Source organism: Quercus robur, chromosome 12 (genome assembly GCF_932294415.1).
Source record: "Quercus robur chromosome 12, dhQueRobu3.1, whole genome shotgun sequence".
Classification (NCBI taxonomy): Eukaryota; Viridiplantae; Streptophyta; class Magnoliopsida; order Fagales; family Fagaceae; genus Quercus; species Quercus robur.
Window position 1 is genome coordinate 36527009 of NC_065545.1, and position 27278 is coordinate 36554286.

The window sequence follows — 27278 nt, forward strand, 5'->3', positions numbered from 1 at the left end:
CAAACCCTGTTTCCACTTTACCTCCCATTTAAAGAGTTATAAAATATATTCAAAAAAAATATAAAGCTTTTGCAATAGGTGATATATTATCATTATTAAAGAATATACTAATTATAAAGAGAAAAAAAAAAAAAAAAAACCACAGGTGAACTCCAATGACACCAATGCTCTAAGTCCAATGGTCATTGTCCCACTCTTTCCTCCCCACCTCCTCTCCCCCTTCCTTTGGGCCACTTCAAAAGAAAAAAGAAGTTACAATGTTGCCTTGATGATATTCACCCACAATAAAAAGAACACAGGAAAAGTAACAGTCAATCTAAGACGGAGGGAAACAGGGATAACATTTGCAACTTCATGAAACATTGCACCCTTATCTTGTTCTCCCACAAAACAACCAAATGTACTAGTGTCAATTGAATCAGCACAATTTTATCTAAATCATCTGCAAAAACCATTAAGAAATGAAAAAAAAAAAAAAAAAACTTCTTAGCAATGGGTGGACTGTTTCCCACCGGAAAAAGGAACTATCCAAAGTTTTGCAGTCAAACGGTCTACTATCACCCAATAGGAGATAAAAAGAAAGCAGAAAAATCAATAACCCTAAATTGCATATCTTGTAGAAGTACAGGAGACTATTAGTTCAATCATGATGAGAAAACTCATAAGCTCATTGTGACTACAGGGAAGTAGAAGCCAAGACTTTTTTCTGTGCCTAGGGTTATGAGAAAAAGGACTAAAACATACATAAAATGCTCTTACCTGCTAGTTGTCCCACCATCATAGCCAGTTGAATATGAAATGGAAACTCGCTCCAAGTACAAGTAGGAAATCTCTTTTGGTCTTTGGTCAACAACAGAAACCCCAACAACTCCCAACTCAATTATGAGCTCCACAGGTGCAGCATTGTTCTGCACCATGCTCTGTATTTGAGAATTTCCATGGATTCCAGTCAGTGTTGGGCTTGTAATCTCTTCATGTGAACTTGACCCTGGTGTCTTGCCATCCATGAACCTAGCAACCGTGATATCATCCATTTCAACAACTAGGAAACACAATCCTAGTTCCTGCTCCTCTGCAGAAATTAATCCATTCCTTTCCAAATTGAGTTTCCAGACACTATTGCTATCATTACCAGCAACTTTAGCATCTATGAATTTTTGGCCATAGGGATCCTCCCAAGAGAAATTGGTGGTTGAAAGAGGTTGCAACTGAATCCAGGCATCTTCACCAAATCCAGACTGGCGAATGCTGATTGTTTGACCAAGTGATCTGTTCTCAATTCTGTTTAAGAAAATCTTTTGCATGTGAATCACTGAATGTGTGTGTAGAAGCACTGGTAGATTCCTAACATGGATTTTTATTTTGCTAAGTACGTAACTAAGCTTGAAGGAAACGCACCTGATAGGACCATTGGCCGATCCAAGACGGAATACAACGATAAAACGTGATCCTTCTTCATAACCTCGAATTTCTGTTCGCAAAAATCTTCGATCACCGTTGGGCCCCCTCAAAACCAGGAATATGGTATCCTCTTTTACAATTTGTACAGGAAATGACCAATTGGTATCTTCTAATCGGACCTGACGTATGTTATGAAAACTTGACCAAATTAATTTACAATGATTACCTTAAGATCATTACAGATATAATAATCATGAATGGGAGGGATATTCTATGCACATAAAAGTTAGTGATTTCATACATAAAAAATGGAATTTCAAACAACGGTGTATTTTCCATAATACAGAAGGATGGGAGAAGCTGCCCGACCATTAAAATTCTCCGATTCCCTCCAATTTTGAGCAAGAATTGAGACACATAGCATTTAAAAAATCCAATGGTCCCAGAAAATTCATGTAAACTACAAAACAATCAGATAAATGCCACATGTTTCACACCTAACTTTAAAAGGATTGGCAATTTAAATGGGAAGGGGTCTTCCTCAAGATTAGAAGAACAAACTTATAACATCTCATAACAGCAATAGCCATGCAACTTTTTATCAAATTTTATTAGTTTAATCTAACTCTTGTTTTCTTTTGATTTCTTTTATTTCCCTTCTCAGTGAATCTTGTTTGACAGCTTTTTGATATTCGTCTACATGTGCATGTGGTGGGTTAAGGTTTAGGAGGATTTGGGGATCAAGGGTCTAGAACTTTTTAAAAGGGTGTTTAGGGTTGAAGAATTAATAGGATTCAGTCAGGAAGAAAAAAAACATGATTTAGGATTGAAAAGAGGGAAAAAAAAAATGGAAATCAAATTTCCCCACAATCTGTGAATACTGTGAACAGTGTAGATGAACAGTAGCATGAACATGTGCATGCACGGTATCTGTGAATGGTGACAGAATATCAAAAAGAAAGGAAATGCAATAATGCCAACATGGCTCAATGCTAGAAATCACTAAATATTTTATTGATCAACTCCTTTTTTGAATACAATCACACACTTGTATAGACCCAAAATCTTAACTTCTAATAGAACTAGGACTCCTACTTTCACTAGTAAACCAAACCCTAATTGAATTAAACCAAAGCCCACACATAAATATTAAATACCCATAAACTAAATAAGATTTATAAATTAATAAAATAAAACCTAAGGGCCCACAACTATGGTCTGTACCCAACAATTACAGAATTACTAAAATATCCTTGACTCTAGAATAACCAATAAAACATAAAATATTACCTATCGAAAAAATATAATAATAAAATAAAACATAAAAGAAAATATAAAAACATAATTAACTACCATGGATACTTCTTCTTGGACTTTGCCTTAACCTTAGGCTTCCAAAGTGGATATTGCTTCTCTAACCACTCTATGGACTGGATTTTGCTCTTATACCAGATTTTACGCAGGATGAACCAAAATTTTGCAACAGAAAAACTAAATAACAGGAAAATTAAAGATAAATAACCAAAAAGTCAAAGCCTAGGCTTGCTTGGAGTTAGCACGCAGCATGAGAAAACCACTAGGAGTCAACACCTAGGGTTGGCCAGAGTCGGCACCAGACCATGGAGACAATTTCAATAGAAATTTTATTCATCAAAATCCCTTTGATAGGAGTACAAAACTTTCCTCATTTGAACTACTAAACTCTAAATCTAACCGACATACCCACTTATCATGGGAGTCATTACACACTTCTACCAAGGAAGTCTTGCCACAGCAACCAAATTAATTATCTAGCCATACACTCTGAAGATGCTTACCAAACACAATCCCAATATGGGAAGGCATTCAAAACTTGAAATAATATCAAATTCAAAAGGGTGTGACATTTCAAGGTAAATTGATAGTAAAAAATCTTTAAGTAGGTTAAGGCACACCAATGAGTGGTGAAACATGCATAGGAGGTTAACAGTACTGCAACAGCAACCAGTCTACTAACCTGGAGCTTATCTAAACCACCTGTTTCATGATGTACAAAGGATATTCTTGAATCAGAAGCACGAAGAACCTTAGGTGCATCTTCACTGCAAAACTTAATAAATATGTCTTGGCCAAGTCTGTTTGTAAATGTCATGAATGGTCGGACAGAAATTACCTAAGAACAGGATAACGAGTCAGAAACTATATAACTTAACATGATTTATATGAAGCTCCCAACTTCTTAACTACCTTTGTAGGAACAGATTGATAAACGCATGGTTTTGTAGAGATAAAAAGCTGTATGCAATTGCCATCAGCATCATAAGCATAGAGATTTAATGATCCATCCTAAAGACAAAAGAAAATTTGTTCTTAATAAACATTCTATCTTTGCTTGAAAATATGATGACATCAAATAGGATTGATATTGAAAATACCATGTCACCAAGAGGAGAAAGATCTTCAACAGGTCCAAAATGTTCTTGGCCAGATTGAGAAATTGACACTGCGAGACCCAACATATTAAAATTCAAAGCAGAAGCTAATGTGCAACCTTCAATTATTTCTTCTTCAGTTATCTCCTCCAATAATACTTCGTTTTTCTTCTTAGACAGAAAATGAAGACCAATCCTTGTATCTTTCTTCCCTGACAAATCTAGGAGCCTAAATGTAAGTGGGGGACATCTAGCAACTTCAAACCAATAAGGAGCATGGACTCTAACGATCTTTGCCAGCAATGGCTGTTCTTGATCATAATTCTTCTCAAGAATGACTTGAACAATCCTGAATACGTCATTATTTAGGAGCACAATAGAAAAAAGAAAAAGAAAAAGAAAAAGAAAAAGAAAAGAAAAGACTTCAATATATAGGAAAAAGTTAAACAATACACAGAACTTAATAAGGAAAAGATTAAACAATAAAAAAAAGTGTGAGATAAAGTGTGAAGCAGATATTGGAACCTTCCAGATATTGAACTTCTCAAACTTAATGTTTTAGATGGAATTCGATGAGGATCAGATAAAGGAACAGCTTCCTATAACAACCAAAAAAAATTATAGGGTCAAACGTGACTACTATATCTGAAGAAAGAAAACATTCCAGCAGAAAAGGTACAAGAATACAACTCTTACATGCATAGGAAGCCATCCTCTTTGCGGAAGTAGTGAGAAGAACAAGGGATTTCTTATGTCAGCACTGTAAACCTTTTCAGTTTTTCCTGGACCAAATATTCCTCTAGAACAGTCAACAAAATGACCACTTGGTTGCATCTCAAGAACAGAATATTCAGCTGTAAGGGGAAGAAAATTCGTAATAGACAGTGGAGACTTGACGACAAGAGTCCAGTCCTGAATAGGATCACAATTGATGTCTTTAGCAATCTCTGTTGATTGTATGCTCAAGCAGAACCACAATTTATGTGAACCACTTGATGAAGTTCCACTTATCCGGGTGCAGTATAACAGCTCCTCAGACTCGATAAGGGTTGATACACATAGTTCAGAACATACATTTGGCTTACCAGAATCCATTTGACCAGGCCTATCCACTACAGAACTCCAAGTATATTCACTAGGATTAATGGAACTATAAGGTCTTAATTGCAAGACATACATTCCAGATTGTGACAAACCAGACAGAGGAAGGGGCACAGTGTCTCCAGGTTTCAGTAGTCCTACAGAAATGTCCTTTAATTCACGTATTATTTGTTTTCTACTCCTGATCCATCTCCTTTGCCTTGCGTGGTTCACAAACTTTGAAGGATCAAAAGAATCGGGCCATTTTAGCCTTTGAACATCTGGACCATAAACCCAACCATCAGCATCATTGGTAGATGTCTTGTCCAAATGCCAATCATCAATCCATTCCCAACCCATTGGTAACTCAACCTCAGAAATTTCCTGCAAAATCAATGGTGTTTAGACACAAGCTCACAGCTCCAAAATCAGTCATTGAACTTGGCCTATAAAAGGTCTTTAACATCTGAATTATGCCATTTTTTTTTCTAACAATGTAAAGCTGGAATATATATATATATATATATAAATAGAAACAGTTCATTACATTGTTATGCATTCATTGTTCCAATGCACATTTGCAATGATTAAACATTATGATTGCGCACTATATGATAAGGAATTACAAAGTCGTGTTATTGACACCCAGTCAAATCAAGGTCCACCATGTTGGTGACATTCAATCCAAAAGCTAAGCAGTTAAGAGAGATTTTTTGGGGTGAGGGGGGGAGGCCTCTAGTAACCTGAACCAAGCAGGGACCTTGAACAGGTAGAATAGTAATGTGGGACATTGTCCATGGTTATTGGAAGAATTAATTATTATTATTAAATTTTTTTTTTTTTTTTTTTTGTACTTATTTTGGATTTTCTAGAATAGGGTTTCATTTTCCCTGATGGTTAGCAAGGTGACTTGTTTACTGATGTTGGTCAATGTTTACAACTAGTTGTGAAGTATAGGGTTTTACTTCTCTTGATGGTGCGCAAGGTGACCTGTTTATTGATGTTGATGACTGGTTGTGAAGTTAATTTATTTTACTATTATCTGTCCTGATATTACTTATGCTGTTGGTGTGGTTAGTCAGTATATGCATGCTCCCTGTCAACCTCACTTCAATTCAATTTGTCGTATATTGTATTATCTAAAGGGTAAACTTGGATGAGAATTGTTGTATAAGCCCTTTGTTCTCTGTCCGTGATAGGTTTTAGTGATTCTAACAAGATTAGGGAAAAGCCCCTACACATTGAAGGGAGATCACTTCTTATAAGCACATTCTCATGTGCTTCCCTAGGCGATGTGGGACCTATGAAGCACGGGTGCGTTTCTAGACTAAGGTGCAGGTGTAGAATTCGGCAATTTTTGAAAAAATAGGGTGCAGGTACGGCAATTAAAAAATTATTAAAAATATTTTTATTTATATATTTTATATATTGCTAAGCATGCTTTTTTATATAATAATAATAATAATAATAAAGTTTTTGACACTTGAATTATTGACAAAGGTATTAAAATAGATGAGGCTTCTCATAAAAAATAAATAAATAACGATTTGACTTAGTGACTCACGTATTTGGTCAGCTCAAAAATAAAATAAAGGATATATGTGGTACTTATTAAAATAGGTGTAGCTTCCCATTAAAAAAAAAAAAAAAAAAAAGAAGGTAGATGTGGCTCTCACGTGTTTGGTTAGAGAGGCATGAGAGCCACAAAGAACAAAATAAAGCTTTTAAGCTTTTAAGTTGTTCTTATCAAAAGAAACAGAACAGTTCAAAAAAAGAAAAGAAAAAAAGAAACAAAACAGAACTCACTCAAGAAGATGAAGCAAAAAAGAAGACGAAGAAGCAAAGAAGAAGAAGAAGAAGAAGAAGAAGAAGAAGAAGAAAGGGATTAAGGCCGGTGAAGAAGAAGAAGACAAAGAACAGTGAGTTATGAACTGATACGACCCAGAGAAGTCTTTGAATTTCAGCCTGAATCGGCGGTTTCACCCGATACGGACCGATATGGCTTGAGTCAGCACGAATTAGCCTGATTCAGCGTGAATTGGCCCGAGTCTGCATAGAGTCGGCATGAGCCTAGGAAAAAAAAAAGGATGCGGCACCGATGCGCAGGCAGCAACATCGCTCGCGCGTCACCATGTTGGACGCGGGTGCGGCAGCCGTTTTGCCACGTCCGTGCATCTTAGTATGGGACTCTAGGATTGCTTCTCCCACTGGTCCTTCACATGTGGGGCCCACATGTCCGGCTAGGACATGACTAATATCACTTGTAACGACCCCACCCCCCAACTGTGTAAATACTGTTCATTTTGGAGCCTATATCCCTCATGATTTTGTTCTCCTCCCAAAGCACACAGTAGTGGGGGAAAAGACCTCTACACATTGAAGGAAGATCACTCTTTATAAGCACATTCTCATGTGCTTCCCCTTACGTGTGTGCCCATAACAGGGGTGGATTGCGAAGGACCAGTGGGAGAAGCAATCCTGGAGTCCCACATCACCTTGGAAAAACTTAGGGATGTGCTTATAAGGAGTGATCTCCCTTCAATGTGTAGAAACCTTGTCTCTCATTGTTGTGTGCATTGGGGGGAGAACAAAACCGTGAGGGGTATGGGCCTCAAAGTAGACAATATCTACATAGTTGGGAGGGGGTTATTACTTTAAGTGAAAATCACTATTTTTTATCAACTTAAACTTTTGGGACAAGTGGTAGGTCATCATTACCTTTGTTAGAAGCAATCTCGTCACCTAAAGTAGTAAAAAGCAAAATGTTGTTGCCAGCTCTAATTCTAAAGCTGAGGATAGAGCTATCACTCATATTGCTTTCGAGTCCCTCCCTCATGACTTGGGTATTGATTGATGCAGGGATTTTAAGGGGGCTTCTGTTTAGGTTTAGAATTGATTAAAGGAAATGCGAGTTGCTTAGAACAAGGAACAAGGTATGAAAAAACCTTCCTTAGAGAAATCCATCTCTAGAAAATTGCACTAGGCTAATCTATGTAATTGCATTCAAAGACTAATCAAAAAGTAACTACAATCTGGTACTTATACTAGTTGTTCGGCATTGGTAGCCTTCTAGATGCTTGACAAGTGTCTAAATCCTATTGGCAAATGCTTAAGAAATCATATAACTAACTAGTTACAAGAGAATTAGGATGCAAATACTTGAAACGCCCTGCATCATTGATGTTCCTATTCATGTAGATGTATTATGACAATAGGCTGCTATATTTATTGCTAAAAATCTTGCTTTCTAGGAGTGTATCAAACATATCGAAGTTGACTGTTGCTTTATTCAAGATTTGTTGACATGGATATAGACTATCAATCAGATTTCAGTTTGGTGATATCTCACAAAGCCATTATTTCGTGCCCGCTTTCAATGATTGTCTTTTATGCTTGGCGTGTTTGATCTTCATGTTCTATCTTGCTTATATTAGCTTTTTATTTTGTATAAGTGTAAGGATATTTTTGTAATCATTCTATACTTCTTTAATATAAATATCTGCTAAGGCAAGGGACGAACTAACATAGCCACAAACCTGTTCTTAAACATCTCCCTTCCCCCCCCCCCCCCCCTCTTCAATCTCTTATCCTTTAATCTCTCCTAACCTAATCTCTAATATTGTACAACTCGAATGAAAAAAATGAATTATAGAATAATCTATATCACACTAAATTATTTAATGAACTTGGTCACAAGACAACAAAAGAAAAAAGGGGGAAAACTTGAATTTTTTTTTTTTTTTTTTTTCAATTAGCAGCATCAATAAAAGAGAAAAAAAAAAAAAAAACAAAAACAAAAACAAAAAAAGAATCCATATTATTCAAGAAAAACTAATGGGTTATGGAACTGAAGAAGAGAAGAAATAAAAATAACAACTTAAGCAGTATAGATGACACCAGCCCTTGTACCCACCTAAACTGGAGTTTAAAGGTGACTATATTTTGCATTAGTGATACACCCATCATGTGGTAAAGAAAAAGAGTTGAATGAAGAGGAGGGGGGGTTGAGGAATCCCACATGGTAACGGTTCCAAGGCACTTGGGAAACATTTTTTATTAATAACTCACCTTATGGGGGCTTCCACCTTTGGAAACATCTGGGCTTGATTGAACCGAGCAGCCAACCCAGCCAATGGTTGGGTCACACTTTTCAGTTTCAAAAAACTCGTCTGTTTTAACATTTCTACCATCAATTTGTAACCCTTTAGAATTACTTGCACCATCTTGTGGTCTCACGTTCTCTGTGGAAGCTTTGGATACAAGGCACAAATCAAGTATAAAATCTGTATTGTTATGTACTGAAACCAGAGACCTGATATTCACATATCTGTTCCCATCCTTGACACTTACTTCACTGGCAACAACGTCATTGCCTAACCGCCAACAAGCAGCAGGTGCTGCATAGTTTAGCCTCACAGTAGTCCAAGGCCCTTCTTTGCTAGGACTAATCTGAATATGTCCAGATTTTCTCTCAGCACAGACAGGTTGATTTCTGCTCTCAACTTCAGGTCTGGGTGACATAACTACAGCACATCTTATTCTCCCACATGAGCTTTTATTTTTATCACTCTGAATCATATTCTGCATGAATAGTGTTAATGTAAGAATTGAATTTTCTAATTAAAAATTTAATATCTAACTATAAGGGGCGAACAATAATATATTCAACCTTCCAAGATACATAATAGACAAGCAAATGTGAAAAAAAAAAAATCACCACAGATTCTATCGAGGATAATTCTATCCAGGTCAATTTGCTCTGATAATCATGTGAATATGAACTGTTTTGGATGTTTTCTACTATCTGCTTCAGGGGGGCTGAAAAGTATCCAATCGGATCACCTGAAAAACCAGAAAATAAGTTAATAATGAAAAATACAATGCAGTTATTATCAAAAGCAACTACAATGCATGGTTAAAGGAGTTTATTTACAGTTCCTGAAAGATAATGTCTTTGTAAAATAACTTATTTGTTATTAGGTAAGAGATTTATTTAGCATATTACACGTTTGCAGAATTATAGGAGGGCACAAAACATCCATGTTGTATGATCTCCAGTCAAAACTGCTACCCCAAGGACTTGAAAAGGAAAGAAATTACAATAACATTACAGGCGTGCTGTTCTGTAGCAGTAGTCTACTAGGCAAGGGAGTGAAGGATAAGGGATTTCTTGAAATGGAGAATATGAAAGAATGGAGTAGTAGATTTTGCAGATCCGAGAATTCTGCTATAGCAGACTTGGAAACTATGGTGTTTGGCTGGGATTTCTAGAGGATTGAGGCATATGAGAGGAGAAATGAAATTTACGTGGTTTAGGTCAGAATCTTGACACTTGAGCTTAAATAAATGGACTGGAAAAAATTTTTGTAGAGAAACAAAAAAAACCTTGCTGCTGTGACTGAAATCTGAGGGAGATGATTTACCCTACAACTCAAAGAACAAGGATCAAAATCCCATGCTCTGATACCTTTTGATGCAAGAAGATTAATACTTTCATTTTCTAGAGAGAGAGATTCTCGTAAGGGAATTCACGCCTCAATCTAAACTCAAATCTGAAATTCTGATTTTGATACAGGAGCCTAATGCATTACAAGGATGATGATGAAGCAACCCAAGAGAGTGGCATGGTGACATGGCACAAGGAAAGGAAAGCCTGAGAGTTCATTTCACATGTGTAACTATATCCACATGTGCCAAGCTGTTGTAGTATTTGAAATTGGAGGGAAAATTAGTTATTGGCACATGCATTGATGTGCATGCTAGATTTTAGAAAGTTGTTGGAAGTAGAAGGTATCTAGGTCAGGTTTTGGTGTACAAAACAAAGGTTTTATGGTTAGGATTGACTTATGTGTGAAGGGAGAATGATTCTTGGAATTTGGGTTGAAATTTTCTGCAGAACACAAATATGGAAATTCTGCAGAAATTTTCTTTCTTGGCCAGGTTCTTTCAAAGGATTTAGTTCAGGTTGTGCAAGATCAAGAAGGCTATGGAGTCAAGTATTAGTGGGAAAAGGTAATTCTCGGAGCCATGTGTTCAGATTTAGGGATTGAATGGGGCAAATGAAGAAAAGCAGGTTCTTAAAAACAATTTCTGCAATCTGGTTCTGTGTGAAACAGGTTGGTTCTAGGGTGTTTTTTTACTTGGTTTAATCAAGAAAAAAAGATGATATGATGCTTGGAACTAAATCCAAGATGTGCATTGAAGAGCAGCTCGGTTTGGGAGAATTCTGCTTTGGCCCAATCTGACTGCTACCAGAAATCCCTTCAACTCCAACGGAACAAGGATCAAAACACAAGGCTTTGATTCCAAAATGATGCTAGAAACAAAATACTTGCATTGAGAGAGAGAGAGAGAGAGAGAGATTCTAGAAAGAAGGTGAGAGAGAATGTAGAGAAGAAAGGGAATTCACACCTCATTCTATACTCACATATTAAATTCTTAATTTTACTAACAATCATTCTTCCTTTACAATGCATGTACAAGGATATTTATATCCTAAGAGTTGGTTATTGGGGATAACATCATCCATAACTAAGTCACATTTATCACATGCTAGAATACAATTGTAACATATCAATCACATGCTATATTTAATATAGCATCTGAGTGTGCAGCCAACTAATTTTTCCTCCAATTTTAGAACAAACTTGCAACATGTGGATTTAGCTACAATAACTATATGGCAACTGTGAAATTCAGCCCTTAGGCTTGGCTGGCCTTGTCACCACTTGTGTCATCACTGTGCCAAGTCGTCGTCATCCATGTTACGCATTAGACTCCTACATCTCCCCATGTTTTCTGTAGGGAAAAATCTGTTGTCCATTCTGTAGTCCAGTGGGCATCTTATTGTTCTTTGAGTGGAGAATCCTCATCTATTCCGTCCCCAGCAATAATTTTTTTATACAAGTAAAGCAATATTTCAAATTTACAAAACTTTAGGGGGGCTAGATGGAGATGGAAGCTCTTTGACTTCTTCTGTTTATTAATAAAGTTCAGACATTATTCATTAAAAAAATGTTTTCTACCAAATAACAGAATATAGTCTTGGTGGCTTGGTAAATATTGACTTCCAACTGTGAGGATTTCTTTCTATTGCACAAAACCATAGCCTAAGAAAATAAGTAATGCTAAATGTGGCATTGCATTGCAAACAACAAGAAGCTGTTTTCAAGAACATTCCAATGCTTGGAACATACATCCTCGATACGTGCAAGTCTTTGCATTTCCTTACTTCTTTTGTCAAGCCAGAGTTATGAAGACTGACTTTATCTGATGCTGAAGGCATCACTTTCCCCAGAAATAATCTTACTAGTTTTGGATAGAAATATACGTATGTATACATATATAAATTCATTGTACGCCATAAGTAGAGCCATTTTTTTATAATTTTATGGTGTCCAAATGCAACAATAAAAGATGTAGGAAAAACACAAAAATTGACTGATAGGTACACTCAAAGAAATACCTTTTCCCATGTCTGTTACAATTAATTCCATCAAGTAGTGGTCCTGTGCAAATTTGGATGATAGGATATCATAAGGTGGCCGTGGAAAAAATGTTAGAAAAAAAAGAACAAGGAATAAAGTTAAAAATGCTATTGTAAAAAGATGACTGCTATACATACAGGTTAAAATTATGTCAAAACTGTGCAGAAAAAAGCGAATTTACCATGTAAACCCTATACAGCATGAATATCCACACTAAGAAAAAGCAACAACAGCATAATTTGAGTGAACCAATTCTCTGATGCAGAATCCAGAGGGCTACTAGGCTACTAGCGGCATCAAGAGTTAAATTTCTTTTAAATTAGTCCTAAGAATAGAACAAGTAAAAGGTTGGGAAATCCTATGGAACCAGTAAAAGTCTTCCACAATCTATATAGATGAGGTTGCGAAAACAGAGTAACAAGTTGGGATATATTAAGCAGGAAAGCAGCTGTTTAAGCAGTTGCACAGCTAGGCTAGCGATATTTTGGGGTACTTATGATCAAAAGCCTGAAAATCCTTTCATAAGTGCGTGTAATTACAAGTTTGCAGCAAACAAGGAAAATAATTTTGAAGAATTTACTACTCTAGAATTTTACTGAATCTTAATTATGCAACACAGGCATTTGAAATAATTTGCTGAATGCTAAGGTCAAATTGCTATCAGCAACCATCGGGAATGAAAATAATATAGTAGGGGAATTTCAATGGTATTTTTTTTTTTACTTTTCAGACTAAGCTCAAAGCTCAGGTAAATGAAAGTTGTGACAACTCATGAAAAGAAACCAAAAATAGAAAGAAAGAAAACATATATATCCTTGAAAAAAAAAAAAAAACAAGTTAGCAAGTGGGAAAAAAAATTATCCACATACTGGTGAATCAACTTTGAAGAAAAATACTTCATTCCAATTGACCAATTCAAGCTCAGAAGACAAAAATTTATCTGCACTTCTTCCAGATGTCCGTGCACTCTGTTGATGGAGCTGTAATTCAGTCGAGACACTTTGGTCTGGAGTGAGACGAATTGCTAGAGTGTACTGGTGAGAAGTTAAGCCTTTAACTCTTGGGAACTGCATTTCAGGTATATCCAGATGAATAAATAACTCATAAAAAAAATTGCTAGCATATTCATTAAATGATTAAATTCACCAATTCCAATCAACTTAAGCTTTTGACAGGATCAGTAATTTATTATGGTATCAGAGTAGGTGAACTTGAGTACAAACCTTATCCCCACTCTAACTCCCATTTAAAAAAGTTGAAAATCCCACGTATTAGGCGCTAATTATTAAGGAAGAGCTTGGACCCACACATGCGTGGTTGTGTGGGTAGTGTTAGAATATTGATTAAATTCACCATTTCCTATTAGCTTATACTTTTGGAAGAATTAGTGATTTATCAAAACCAGTACAAAAGCAAGAGGCTATGACTAAATTTAGTATCAAGTCAATGAATAACGATAGCTACAGCTACAGCTATAGTAGTAACAAAAAGTTTATAATAGTAATTGAAGGACAAAATTTTCCAGTTATCATATATTTTTCAGAAATAAATTTATTTGAAAGTAATTATTTAGAATTAAAAGCAATAACCTCCATCATGAAATAAAAATGCTCATACCTGTGCATCCACTATAACAACTGTCACCATTATTCTGAATTTTCTGCCAAGTTTTCCTTTCAAATGAGAATCTAACATATCTTTTGAGACAGGAACTTTTATAGACTTCATATCCCCAGATGGCATCTGAATTATATTTGGAAGTCCCCTGATATCAGTGGCTCTAATAAAAATGTCCTGTCCAAGTTTGTTTTGTGGGATTATATAATAATTTCTCTGGTGATGAATGTCAATGATAGATCTTCCACCGTAAGTTGGAGAAAATGCTTCCTATTTGATGCAAGTACACATGGGGGGATTGTGGGGGGAGGGGGGAAGAAATGTTAGTACACACTGTTGTATAAAAGCAACAAATGAAAAGAGACAAGTAAAATTGCAAAATACGAGAGGAAATAGAAGAGATTTACTTGTTTTTTACGATATTCATGAACATGACTTAGATTAATCCAGCTTGCATAAGCTTGAATAATCATATTTGCATTAGACACTGAAACATTTATGTTTAAATCCCTAGTTGAAGTAAGACGTAACTGAGAAGCTGCACCAGGGGCATTGATATTGTATTGGTACCTGCAAAAGTGACTGAATTAGGAAATGATATGAAATAATAATGTAAAGGTTTAAATAGAATATTATCATTATAATTAAAGCAAATATATTAACAGCCAAAAAACAGGAGAAAATGTAAAAAGGCAAAGCTTCCTTGCTTGTAGATAAGGACAACAACCAAGCCTTAGGTTCAATATTTTGGGGTTGGGTAAAGATCCTCAACAGCTTCATATATTACTTGTAACTTGTAAGTGAAAAAAATTAGCAAGGACATAAACATACAATTTGGAGGTAAACATTGAAACCTAATTTTCTTTTTCTTTTTCTTTTTTTGGTTGATTAGTTAACAAAATAAAATAAAAAATAAAACCAATTATCATAATACAAATGAAAGGTTTTCTCTCTTAAAGATAATTTAAAAAATAAAATCCAAAAGAAAGAAGAAAGGAAAATAAATCAAACAAAAATGCCAAGCCAGGGATTATAAACTCAATTCACCCCACGCCCTCCAACCCCCCTCTTCAATCAAGGAAAAATATCTATACATCAAGAGAAGAAATTAGATTTTCTCCAACTTACAAAGATTTTGCTAATAAGATACTCCATCCTAAGAATCCAAATCATCTATTACTCGCTCTCCCCCCTTTGAGGGGGCACAACTTCTACTAACAGTCATTTTTGCTCTTTTTAAGAAGCTAAAGGTTATAGATAGAAGTGCCGATGAGATCTAGCTTACATGGTACTTCCTCCCCTTATAAGAATGGGGCTGAGGATGAATTTGTGGGTTCAAGATCTTCTGGATACGTGTGTAAATTACCAATTAGAAAAGAAAAATACGACAGAGATTTAAATGCTTGAAATCCAGACAACCAAGAAAATCCAAAGAAGAAGAAGAAGAAGAAGAAGAAGAAGAGAGGAAGGGACACTTCCTACAATAGAGATAAAGCAAAGATATTTATGGAATTTAATAATTGTATAAAAGAAGGTGAAGTCCCTAAGTGTTGGTGAAGATGTGTTTTTTCCATCTACTATAGTATCAACGTATATCTTTACACTCCACAAGCACTAAATATAATTTGATGCAAAGTACAGTAAAGTGCTTTAATTTGATGTAATTAGCACAATAAATAAAGTACCTTAAAAATCCGTCTACCGGCTCAACAAGAGGCTCCCAAGCTTCATACTTATCATTATATGATTGAGCAGCCAAAGAGAAGTTGACAGTGGAACTCAAGCAGTCAGTTCTTCCATGCAGGCTAAACCCAATTCCACTAAAAGATATATTGAACAACGGAACCATCTGTAAAATTCAGAAACAAAATCATATATTTGCCATCAAAGGGCCATATTTGTCTATTCAAGGAAAAAAAAAAAAAAAAAGAGCCCAAGGTTCCTGAGTTCTAAATCATGATCATCATCCAAAAAAGGAACAATCTACTTTTGAGCAGCACAAGAAGAAAATATATAATATTTTTCGATTGGGCACTAAGAGAAAATGAAAAACAGGCTCATATGTGACAACAAACAACACTAGATTTCGAACAAAAATAAGATACCCCTTGCACTCAGAAAGACTATATATAATCTGAAGCAATAGAACAGATCTTTGCATTACTTAAGACTCTTAAGAGAAAAAATAATGAAAGATGCCATTATTTTTTTTTTTTTTTTGTTGGTTCCAAGTGCATCAGTGGGTTTTAAACCCACAACGTCACCTTCCACCTTACTCTCACAAGAGGAGGAACCATTTATGCTAGTTCATTATATTGAATATTAACCCTGCTACCATACCTAACCAGCAAGAAACCATCTTTCAGATTTTTTTTTTTTTTTTTGATAAAGGTTCATTTGTCATCTTTAAGAAAGTTAGTTCCTATGAAACATCTGAAAATCAAGTATAACGTAAAAAATAAATAAAATAAATAAAAAAAGATGTAATTTTTATTAATATGACAAATGAACTTCTAACCAAACAAATTAAACAATGAAAAAAAAAATTAATGAATTGCTAACGAGATCCAGTATTATTCTCAAAATATGAGCCGCATATACAAAGAAAAGGCAAGCCTGAGAGACTGTTGCATGATTGCATCACTACTGTCACACACTTGAACAGATTAGTCCTTCATTTCTTTTTCTATTTTAAAACGAAAATACATTCTTAATAATTCTGATTAGTCCAATATCTCAACCTCTAAATCTTTTCCCCAGACATTTTAAACAAGGTTGGCTGCATATTCTTAGAACTTCATTCATGGCGCTCTTGTTTGCCATCAAAAACCATACATACAACTCATATCACCCTTTTTCTGCAGTCCAGAAGGTTGTAAGCAGATGAATGTAAGCATTTGTTTTATTTGCAACCTGAAAGCCCCCTAAACAAGAGATGTACGTACTAGTAATTCATTCACAATTAGTTCACCAATTACCATATTTATTCATTTCTTTAACTAGCATTGATTTCCAAACACAAGCTGGTCTGACGTCTTATTAATGACATTAAATGGAGGTACTTGGAATAGGGATTCTCACCAAACCACTGTAGTCATCAAAGAGTGCCGCAGAAAATGTTGCAATTTCTGCATCAATAACAGTATCATCTGACCCACTTGGCACACTTGAATCAGCCAGCTTTAAGGCAAATCTTTTTGGAGGTCTTTTAAAACCACTACGGACAATGAAGGTTCCCAACTCATTATCAACCACCCAAATACTAAATGGCTCTGATGTGAATTTGGCATCAGATGTATCCCATATACTTTCCTCCAGAAACTGATCCCCAGTGACCATATCACTGCGCATGCATCTTAATGTGCTGAATTCATTCTGCTTTGGGGGGCCTTTACTTGCAATACAACCTAAGGAAACATAACCTGGGGGAGGTTGAGGTAGCCAAAAAGAAATGTTATCCATTCCCCTCTGCTTCTTGATTTGCCCAACTAGCTGGAAACTCAGAGGGGCTTTGAAAAGCTCCTCATCTCCAGAATCATGAAGAACAATGCAATTATTTGGAGGCTCATACCTAAATCCACATAACAATCCATAGTTAACATTGAATCTATAAAAACATAGACATCTAATACGAAATTCACAAGTATCACACACCCTTTAACAGCAATATCACCAAAATATACCATCCCCTGTGGCACAACCGGACGCCATATGGATAGTTTCTTCCTTGAGTATGACCCTTGATTCCACCATATTAATCTAAAACTAGCAACAGCCTCAAAACGCCGACCAGAGCTTGCAGCAATCGATCTTCCTGATTGTTGGTTGTGTAAATGACCTGAAGGGGAAGTCTGGGCATCTGTACTGGTAGGTGCTTTTGCAAAGTCTTCTGACAACCCAAATATCATATGACGCAAATCATATGCTTTAGGCTTTAAGCTAAAATTAGCAGGATCTGCTGGCAAGAAAGTGCCAAGAGAATTATCTATGCGCCAGAATGACAAACTTGAGAGGTATCTACAATTCAAACATTAAAGAAGAAATCAAAATCGTGATTTTATTAGAGCTGTTAGTGTGTAATATGCTTCATATAAATTGATAGTCCATTTCCTAACAGCTTAAACTTTTAGGACTCATGATGCCCAATATAATGTCAGAGCATGGTTGCCTTGGTAACCCACATTCCTACAATTTCTTTCTACATGCAAGGGCTTGCACATGAGAGGGAGTGTTTGTATGTAGTATGCCTTACATATATTGTTGATCCACTCCCTAACAGCTTATGTTTTTGGGGGTGGTGATCCAACAATAGCAAGCGGTTTTTTTTGTGATACAATTTCACCAACGAGTTAGTGATCAGAAAGGCTTGCATGCAGTAAACACCCAGATTTATTATGTCCCAAGCATACAGATGGCAAACTGACATCGTCTTGGATAACAAAACCATTATAAATAACTATTACTAAACAGCTCCCAATGCAATCTAAACTGTTCCCAAAAAATTCCTACCACTTAAGTGAATGCACGTCATATAAACTAAACTTATAACAGAAAATTTAGTCCTGGAATTTTACGTACGTATCAGTAGTGCTGATTGCAATACAATCCCTCAGGGAACAAGGACAAACTAAAGAAGCCAAAATGCAAAAAGCCGAAGATAGTGGTGGTTGTGTTATTCCAGGGGAAACCACACAGCCCAATGCAACATAACCTTCGGGTGCCACAGGGAACCAAATTGAACAACCGGTGTCTCCATTACCATGGACAACATTTGGTAGCGAGTCAAAACTATTTACTACATGACCAGAAAGGTCTCCAGAAGATAAAGGTGCCCAAATCAGTTTGAAAGATATTGGTCTTTTAACTCTAGCATAGTTGGTATTTACAGCAAGAACTCCTTTTGTAGGTGGCTTGTCCCTGTAATGTGAACACTGATAAGCCAATATTACAAAGACAATTTAAAAAGAACTTATCCCAAGGAAGAAAAAGAATCAATCTCTACGGGGAAAAAAAAAAGTGTCTCAAGAAACAATCAGAGTAGATTTCACTGACAGTGGTGTCAGATAGTCACCAAGAACAGCAAAACCAGGTGGTGCATGAGGTCTCCAAAAGGCAAATATTTGATCACTGTTGGGATCTGCAGGGTGCAACAATCTGGCAGTCATCAGTAATTAAATTAAAAATGTTAACTTCTTTCATTGCTAATGTGTGTGTGTGTGTGTGTGTGTGTGTGTGAGAGAGAGAGAGAGAGAGAGGGATCAGCATCATGTTTACGTACTTTTTATTGTTCCAATCTTGTCAAATTGGGAGCAGATAACTGTCATTTTCTTTGAAGTCATCCTTAGAAATGCCAGAATGTTCTCTTCAACTGCTAAAAATAGTCTCAAGATGCTGAATGAAAAATTCATGAATATATCGGAAACAAATAAATGTATATTGGTCTTTCCAGAAGCATTTGAGTACTTAACGGAGGTGTCAAAAGGCTCCAATATCCTGATTCCACTACTCTCCATAGTCAAGCCTAGTGTATTGGCGCTCATCTCAATAGTATCACCCTTTAAAACAAGCCTGGCAGCAGCATAAGCACATTGAATATCAGCTTTCTATTAAATTCTCATTACTTAACTACATATTTTCCTGGTCATCCAGTACTTTGAAAACGGAGAGATGAATAGAAGCAATATATAAAACAAGGTTCTGAAATTACAAGAATCATGTGCACGATAGTTCATGTTATAGTTATTCTAGTGGACAAGGGTCTAAACAATAATAAACCTTAAAATAAAAATGGCAACATCTTTAATAAATTATGATTTTCAAAGACATTAGCAAACTTATATGTACATAAATGATGTAGTTCATTTTTTAAGCTAGCACTATTACTAGCTTATATTGTTTTTTTTTTTTTTTTTTTTTGATAAGTAATAAAAATATATTAAAAAGAAGAAGGGTGTCACCTGGGTATACAGGAAATATACATCAAGGGCAAAAACAAATCAAGTGCATAAAGTACAAAAGTCCATGAAACTAGGGACTGAAGAAAAAGAACGAAAGCCTAACACTGCAACCCAATCTAGAAGAGTCTTAAGGAAGAAGAGTTTAAAATCTGAAACTGATTTCTCTAAATCCTCAAAATGCCAGTTATTATACAATATAAGCTAGTTGAATTTGAATACAAGAAATCTACCTGAGGTATTATTCTAAGAGTATGTCTCTTGAAGAGCTAGTTCATTTTTTCTTTTCTCTAAACAACTTAGCTTTCCAAAACATATTTCCTTTTCACCATTTTTCCTCTATCATAATTTGGTATCAAAGCTTGAGATCCTTAGGATTCAAGTTGGTTTGCAATTTTTTTCTTCATTTTCTGTCATCAAGAACCTGTCAAGATCCTATCTTGATTTCTTTTTCTTATCCTCTACTAGTGAGCCTAAGGATTTGTGTAGATGGCACCAATAGCATACAATAGAAGAAACAAGAAGGCTTTGGCAGCACATGAACTTAAGGTGCTGGTTCATCCCAGGTAGCGGACACAACCACACCAAGAAGGAGAATCCCAGGTGACATTAGAGCAGATTGTGGAGCTGCTAAGGAGGCAACTTGCTGCCTTGACTGAGGAAGTGAGAAGAAACCGGCGTTATCATCCTAGAAATGATGATGAACCTGCTGAAACTGACAGTCAAAGCAACTTCGATAACCCAATTGGTCAACCTAGAGGAGGTGTTCAAAGGCAAGTGCCTAGTCCTCCAAGGGGAGAACCAAAATGGGAATCAAACTTCAAGATTGAGTTACCTGAGTTCTATGGTAGCTTGAATCATGAAGAATTCATGGATTGGCTTAACCAAGTGGATAGAATCTTTGATTTCCATGAGGTACCAGATTCCAAGAAGGTGAAATTGATCTCTATCAAGCTGAGAGGGAGAGCTTTAGCCTAGTGGAAACAACTCCAAGTTCAAAGAATTAGCAGGGGTAAAAGAAAGATCCAAGATTGGTCCAAGTTGAAGCAGAAAATGAGAGACCAGTTTCTGCCTTTCAATTATATGCAAAACTTGTACAAACAACTGCATAATTTGAAGCAACATGGCAGTGTGGAAGAGTATACAATGGCATTTTATCAACGGGTAACTCGAGTAGACCTGAATGAGAGTGAAGAGTAGATGGTTGCAAGGTTCTTGAGTGGTCTTAAATCATCAATTCAAGATGCCTTATCTTTGCACCAACTATGGCCTATTTCTGAAGCTTACAATAGAGCCTTGATGTTTGAGAGGCAACTTGAAAGAAAAGCTTTTGTGCAGTTCCAAGCTTATGGTGGTTGTAGAAGTACCCAAGTCAGCACTCAAGGAAGCCCAACTACTAATAGTGCACAGCCTTTCAAGATTGACAATGCAAGCTTGCCTTCACAACTTCTGGTACAATCAAACCAATCCCTAAAGCAGCACAAAGTTTTACATTTAAGTGCTACAAGTGTGGAGAAGCTGGGCACAAGGCCACAGATTGCTAGAAAGGAGGAGTTAATGCTCAAGGTAAGGGTAAAGCTTTGATGATTGAAGGTTGTGAAGACCAGGAAGATGAAGAATTTCCAATATATGAAGAAGAAGATATATGTGATAGTGTATTGATAATTGAAGACAATGGAGGAGGGGAATGTATTCAAGAACCCGTATATGATCAATACGTGGAAGATGAAGTAGATGCTCATATAGAGGAAAAAGAGGATTTATCATTAGTAACAAACGTCTTGCAAGTTCCAAAGAAGGAAATGGAGGATGACGAGTGGCTTAGAAGTAGTAGTTACAAGGATATGGTGTCACAAGAAGTTTTTAACAATCTTGAATTGAAGAATCAAGACCAGGCCTAACCCCAAAAGCTATCTTGCTTCAAGAAACGAGGTGAAGTTAGAGATTCTAGAAAGTGTTTAGTGTTCTTAATTAATGACTTTCAAGATTATGTTCTTTGTGAGAGAGAGAGAAGAGAGAGAAGGAAAGAACATAATAAAGCCTTACTAGGGAAGTGGTTATGGAGGTTTGGGATTGAGGAGACAAGGCTTTGGAGAAGGGTTGTAGCTCTCAAGTTTGGAGAAGAATGGGGGGGATGGACATCCAAGCTAGGTAGAGGGGTGCATGGGTGTGGCTTGTGGAGAAGTATCCGCATGGGATGGGACGATTTTAGCAAGAATATTCGCTTTGAGGTAGGGGTGGGGGATAGAGTGAAGCTTTGGAAAAATCAATGGTGTGGGGATTCTCCACTTCAATTGACTTTTCCGAGTGTATATGGGATTGCATCCAATAAACGGGCGTCGGTGGCATCTTCTCTGGAACGGTTGGGGATAGAGGAGCGGAGAAACTAGGATGTTCATTTTACTCGGAGACCAAATGATTGGGAAATGGGTGATGTGGATGATTTTCTCCGTACCTTGGGCTCTAATCTTCCTCCCACTGAGGACGGAGATCGTATGCAATGGAAGTTGACAAAGTATGGGGACTTTGATATTCGATCATTTTACAATAAGTTAAGAACCCCCTTGCCCATTATTTTTCCTTGGAAAGGTGTTTGGAAGGTTAAGGCTCCTCGGCATGTTTCCTTCTTTGTGTGGACTGTTGTATGGGATAGGATCCTTACAGATGATACTTTGAGGGGTAGAGGGTTGGTTTTTGTCAACTGGTGTATCATGTGCCGTAGTAAGGGGGAGACTGTAGATCATTTGTTACTACATTGTGGAAAGGCTTATCGGTTGTGGAGTTTGGTGTTTAGATCTTTTGGGTTTTCTTGGGTCTTGCCAAGATCAGTTGCAGATACTCTATTCAGTTGGTGGAATTGGCCTGAAAAGCATTTGTCTAGCATTTGTAATTTAACTCCATTATGCTTGATGTGGTGTCTTTGGAGGGAGCGAAATAGGAGGATGTTTGAGGACATGGAAAGTTCAGATGACGAGCTATTGGCCTCTTTCAATGGGCACTTTGTTTGACTGGTCTAGGGCTTGGGGACTCACTTCTAGTGATTCTCTCCGTATGTTCCTTAGCTCTCTCCTGTGTACTTAGTTTCCTTTCTTTTTTTTTATCTTTTTACTCTTTCTTTTCCCTTTATATTTTTCTCTCTTTATTACCTATCAAAAAAAAAAGACTGTACTTGATGTGGTGTCTTTGGAGGGAGCGAAATAGGAGGATGTTTGAGGACATGGAAAGTTCAGATGACCAGCTATTGGCCTCTTTCAATGGCACTTTGTTTGACTGGTCTAGGGCTTGGGGACTCACCTCTAGTGATTCTCTCCCTATGTTCCTTAGCTCTCTCCTGTGTATTTAGTTTCTTTTTTTTTTTTTTTATCTTTTTACTCTTTCTTTTCCCTTTATATTTTTCTCTCTTTATTACCTATCAAAAAAAAAAAGATTATGTTCTTTGTGATGTGACCACCATGAATGTTTGCCATCTCTTACTTGGGTGTGAAAGATTATGTCCATATCAAACCATTTCAGGTGGAAGGAGCAACACATCCAGCTTATACAAGAAAGGAGATCGTTACACACTGCAGCCAAAGAAGGGGAAAGCTAGTCCCAAACCAATGGTCAAAATGAAGAAGGTTGGATGGAAGAGCATCTACATGGCTGCTTACACTTGCAGCCTTGACACAAAGCAGCAACAGACCCTTAATCTCTAGCATGATGCAGCAGCTTAATACAGCAACTAATGAGAATGCATATCAGTGGAACTACCAGATCATATGCATATCTCAAATAGTTTCAATGTTCATCACTTGCTACCCTGTCATGCACCAGATCATCTTACAACTAGCCTCACTTGAGGACAAGTGTGTTCCAAAGAGGGACAGTCCTGATACAGTTCATTTTTAAAGATAGATGTTACTAGCTTATATTGTATAATAAGTAGTTTCCTTTTACTTTTAATAGCCTTTATCACTTGTAACAGAAAATTAGTTAGTTGATAGGTTGTTAGTGATAAGTGCAATAGTCTATTAGTTAGTTAGAGAAGTTAGGCTTTGGCTAATCACATGGCAACTACATGGTGGGTTCTTGTAACAAACTTAACAGCTTGCTTATGTAACTATAAATAAGCAAGGCTACCCTCATTGTAACTACTTTGAATCCAAGAAATCTACCTATGAGATATTATTCCAAGAGTGTGTCTCCTAAAGAGCTAGTTCATTCTTTTTTTTCTCTAAGCAACTTAGCTTTCTAAAACATCTTTCCTTTTCACCATTTTTCCTCCATCAATATAGCTAATTTGACCATCATGCATTACCAAGGTTTTAAATTTCATGTTGGTCTGTCATTTGGTTAACCCACAATTCGTAATACGTTAAACCTTAAACATAATGAAAATATGCATTTAAAAAAAGCCAAATAGAAAATGTGGACACATTTTGGAAACCAAGCCTTAATGCCAAAACTTTATGGTCAATTATGGATCCCCAACAAACTAATCAGTTATCAAAAAAAAAAAAAAGACTCATTGATTGGCGGATAGAGAGGAACTCTCAATCTTTAGAGGAAAAATTCTCTACTTCAATCTCAAGTCAAAAAGACTAATTTGAATTCATTCTTTAAACGGATTTTTATAAGGCTAAGCACAGCTACGTATAGCCTAAGGGGTTAAAATGATAAACTCATGCTGACATCATCACTCATATACTCCTAAAGTTTAGCCAACATGAGCAAAATATTTATCACATTCTAAAAGTCTATTACAAGCTATAGCTATCCTTTAGCTCTACACCATATATATCACACATCTAAATTCAAGTAAGCACATTCCTAGCCAAGTTTCTACAACAATTAAGCAAATGCCTAAAATATTTAGTCATACGTCCAATGAGCCTTGCTTGTTGAACTTGTTACATCAACTGCCCCATAAGCCTTGCTTGATTTGGCCACCCCTTATGCCACCTCATCATACGAACTCGGCCACATCCACATCATCACGAAGCCACAATATCATCACCATGGCTATATCATCATGACATATAATTAGGCACCTCCTTATGCTTGCATCATACCTAACCTTAATAGGACTTGGACTCTTTAGGGTTTGATAAGATAACTAAGCCCAAACAAAATAACTAAACTCACAAATAAAACCCAAAAACACAATCAAACCCAAAATAAGACCCAATGGACCAATACTACAACCCATGTTTAGAAAAACAGAAAATTAAAGAATTTTCCCTAAGACATAAAATTAAATTATAATAAAATTGGCTTATCACGTACACAATTTGGAGGCAAAATTTGCTAAATACTATAAATAGTAACTTTTTAGAAGAATTTTTGGTGAATAGCATGCGTTTGAAGTTATTTAGTTATGTACACTGTTTTTGGAACTCGAGTTTGGGAAAATCGAGTACCAACCCAAAATCGAGTTTAACAAACTCGAGGTCCAACTAGTATAGGTTTGACGTGGAATTAAAGAAAAAAAAAACCAAATGGAACTTGAGTTTCCTAAAGTCGAGTTCCAGCCCAGTAAATGAAAAATCTGATACCATGAACACCATGAACATGATGAACAAACCCAACAAATTCAAACCCAAAAAATCAAAACCATAAACTTCATACCCAAAAATAATCAAACCCAGGCAAGTTGAACAATCAAAGATCAAACACAACACACACCATTAGACCCAAAAACCATTCGAATCCACCAACCCATCAAAGGAAATTCTTTGAACCAAACAGATTTGTTGAAGCAGCCACCGAAGCCAATCACCAAACCAAGCCAAACAAAATCCTAGCAAACCCATCATCTCCCTCACATTCATGACCCATCAAACCGCAATACCATACCCATTGGCCATCGTGACCCATCATAACAAAAAAACCAAACACCAATCAACTGTCGTGACCCATCAGAGCACAACAACCCAAATACCCATCACCGTGACCCATCGACCAACTGTGGAGAGAGAATGGGTCTGTGCAAAATGGATAGAGAAAGAGGATTTGAGTTGAAAGCCACCACCACAATGGCAGTGGCGATTTGTTGCTAGCAGTGGTGAATGGCTGAGCTTGGAGCTCTCTGGTATGGAGGTCTAAATTGGGCTAGAACTCGAGTTTGAAAAATTCGATTTCCACGTGTTTTTTTTTTTTTTTTTTTTTAAATCCACGTTAGACGACTAAACCAATTGGAACTCGAGTTTGCTAAAGTTGATTTCGGGTTGGAACTCGAGTTTGCCAAACTCGAGTTCCAAAAACAGTCTACATAACTAAATAACTTCAAACGCATGCTATTCACCAAATTTTTTTTTTGTAAAAATGTACTATTTGGCAAATTTTGCCCAAGTTGGAATTGGGTTGATAGGGTACATGCAATGATTGAAAATTGTTTTTTATATAATTTTACAAATTTACATAAAATATTAATGATTCCATGTTAGCCAAATAGCATTAAAGTTTTTGGGCTCATTTTCAAGGTCACAATCAAACTCAAGAAGCAAGTCATTTTCCCTTTCTTTTCTTTTTTTTTAATAGTTACAATGGGGGTGGGAGGATTTGAATCATGGATGTCTTCATTGGAAAAGCCAAGAGATGCCTATTGAGCTATAAGGCTCTTGGTGTCATTTTCTCTAAAAATATTATCCAATTAAAACATTTTTTTCTAAAAGAAAAACTTACATTGAGGCAAAGAGGAAGACTAAATTTTAGTATCTTAACAAGATAGGTATATGTGGCCAACATTCACACTTGCAGGCTGAAGAGAGCTTTAAACAGAAAGATACAAGTACTACTAGCTCCCACAGACTTTTATCATTGAGAACTTCAAAAGATCAAAACAGCAATTTCAATGCATGAAATAGTCCTCAAAGAACTGACCTGCAAAATGCATCCAACTGCGCATGCAAAAGTTGGTTAGAGAGTATCTGTGAGTCCCCAACATCTTTTGATGTATTGTAAAAGGTCAGTTCTGGGCCAATAGCCTGCACGAAAACATCACAAGTACAGAGGTGATATGAAGAAAGTACTTAAAAAAAAAAATACCACCATTACCAACTAAACACAGATTTTGTACAGTGCCCTCATAAAACCATTTAAAATAAAGTAGAAGCAAGGGCAGAAAAATGACTAAGACAATCAGAAACAGCTAAGGTTCAGCACATTTTTTGGTTAATCTTAGCACGATTATTAAGTTCAACTTCCTATCACAAACACAAATTAAAATTTTGTTTAATCAATAAGTATAACTCGAACTCAGAACAAATTGGCAAAATAGGAGGACGGTTATGGAATGTGAGACTAAAAAAATGGCTTCATCTCAAACGTAACTTATTTCAGAGAATATG

General features: G+C 36.3%; 1 protein-coding gene across 1 annotated transcript in view; it reads right to left on the reverse strand.

Moving 5' to 3' along the window:
- Window positions 1-27278, reverse strand: part of LOC126710125 (uncharacterized) — a 94196-nt gene that overhangs the window by 9851 nt on the left and 57067 nt on the right. The window contains exons 34-53 of the mRNA XM_050410505.1: window positions 26812-26915; window positions 19275-19564; window positions 19049-19133; window positions 18575-18913; window positions 17651-18013; window positions 17078-17567; window positions 15682-15845; window positions 14404-14566; window positions 13997-14266; window positions 13249-13446; window positions 12358-12400; window positions 9610-9734; window positions 8961-9473; window positions 4509-5276; window positions 4338-4411; window positions 3816-4161; window positions 3628-3726; window positions 3398-3553; window positions 1399-1580; window positions 760-1281 (exon numbers count right to left, since the gene is read on the reverse strand). Coding sequence (XP_050266462.1) covers window positions 760-1281; window positions 1399-1580; window positions 3398-3553; window positions 3628-3726; window positions 3816-4161; window positions 4338-4411; window positions 4509-5276; window positions 8961-9473; window positions 9610-9734; window positions 12358-12400; window positions 13249-13446; window positions 13997-14266; window positions 14404-14566; window positions 15682-15845; window positions 17078-17567; window positions 17651-18013; window positions 18575-18913; window positions 19049-19133; window positions 19275-19564; window positions 26812-26915 — 5294 coding nt within the window. The remainder of the gene's footprint in view (window positions 1-759; window positions 1282-1398; window positions 1581-3397; window positions 3554-3627; window positions 3727-3815; window positions 4162-4337; window positions 4412-4508; window positions 5277-8960; window positions 9474-9609; window positions 9735-12357; window positions 12401-13248; window positions 13447-13996; window positions 14267-14403; window positions 14567-15681; window positions 15846-17077; window positions 17568-17650; window positions 18014-18574; window positions 18914-19048; window positions 19134-19274; window positions 19565-26811; window positions 26916-27278) is intronic.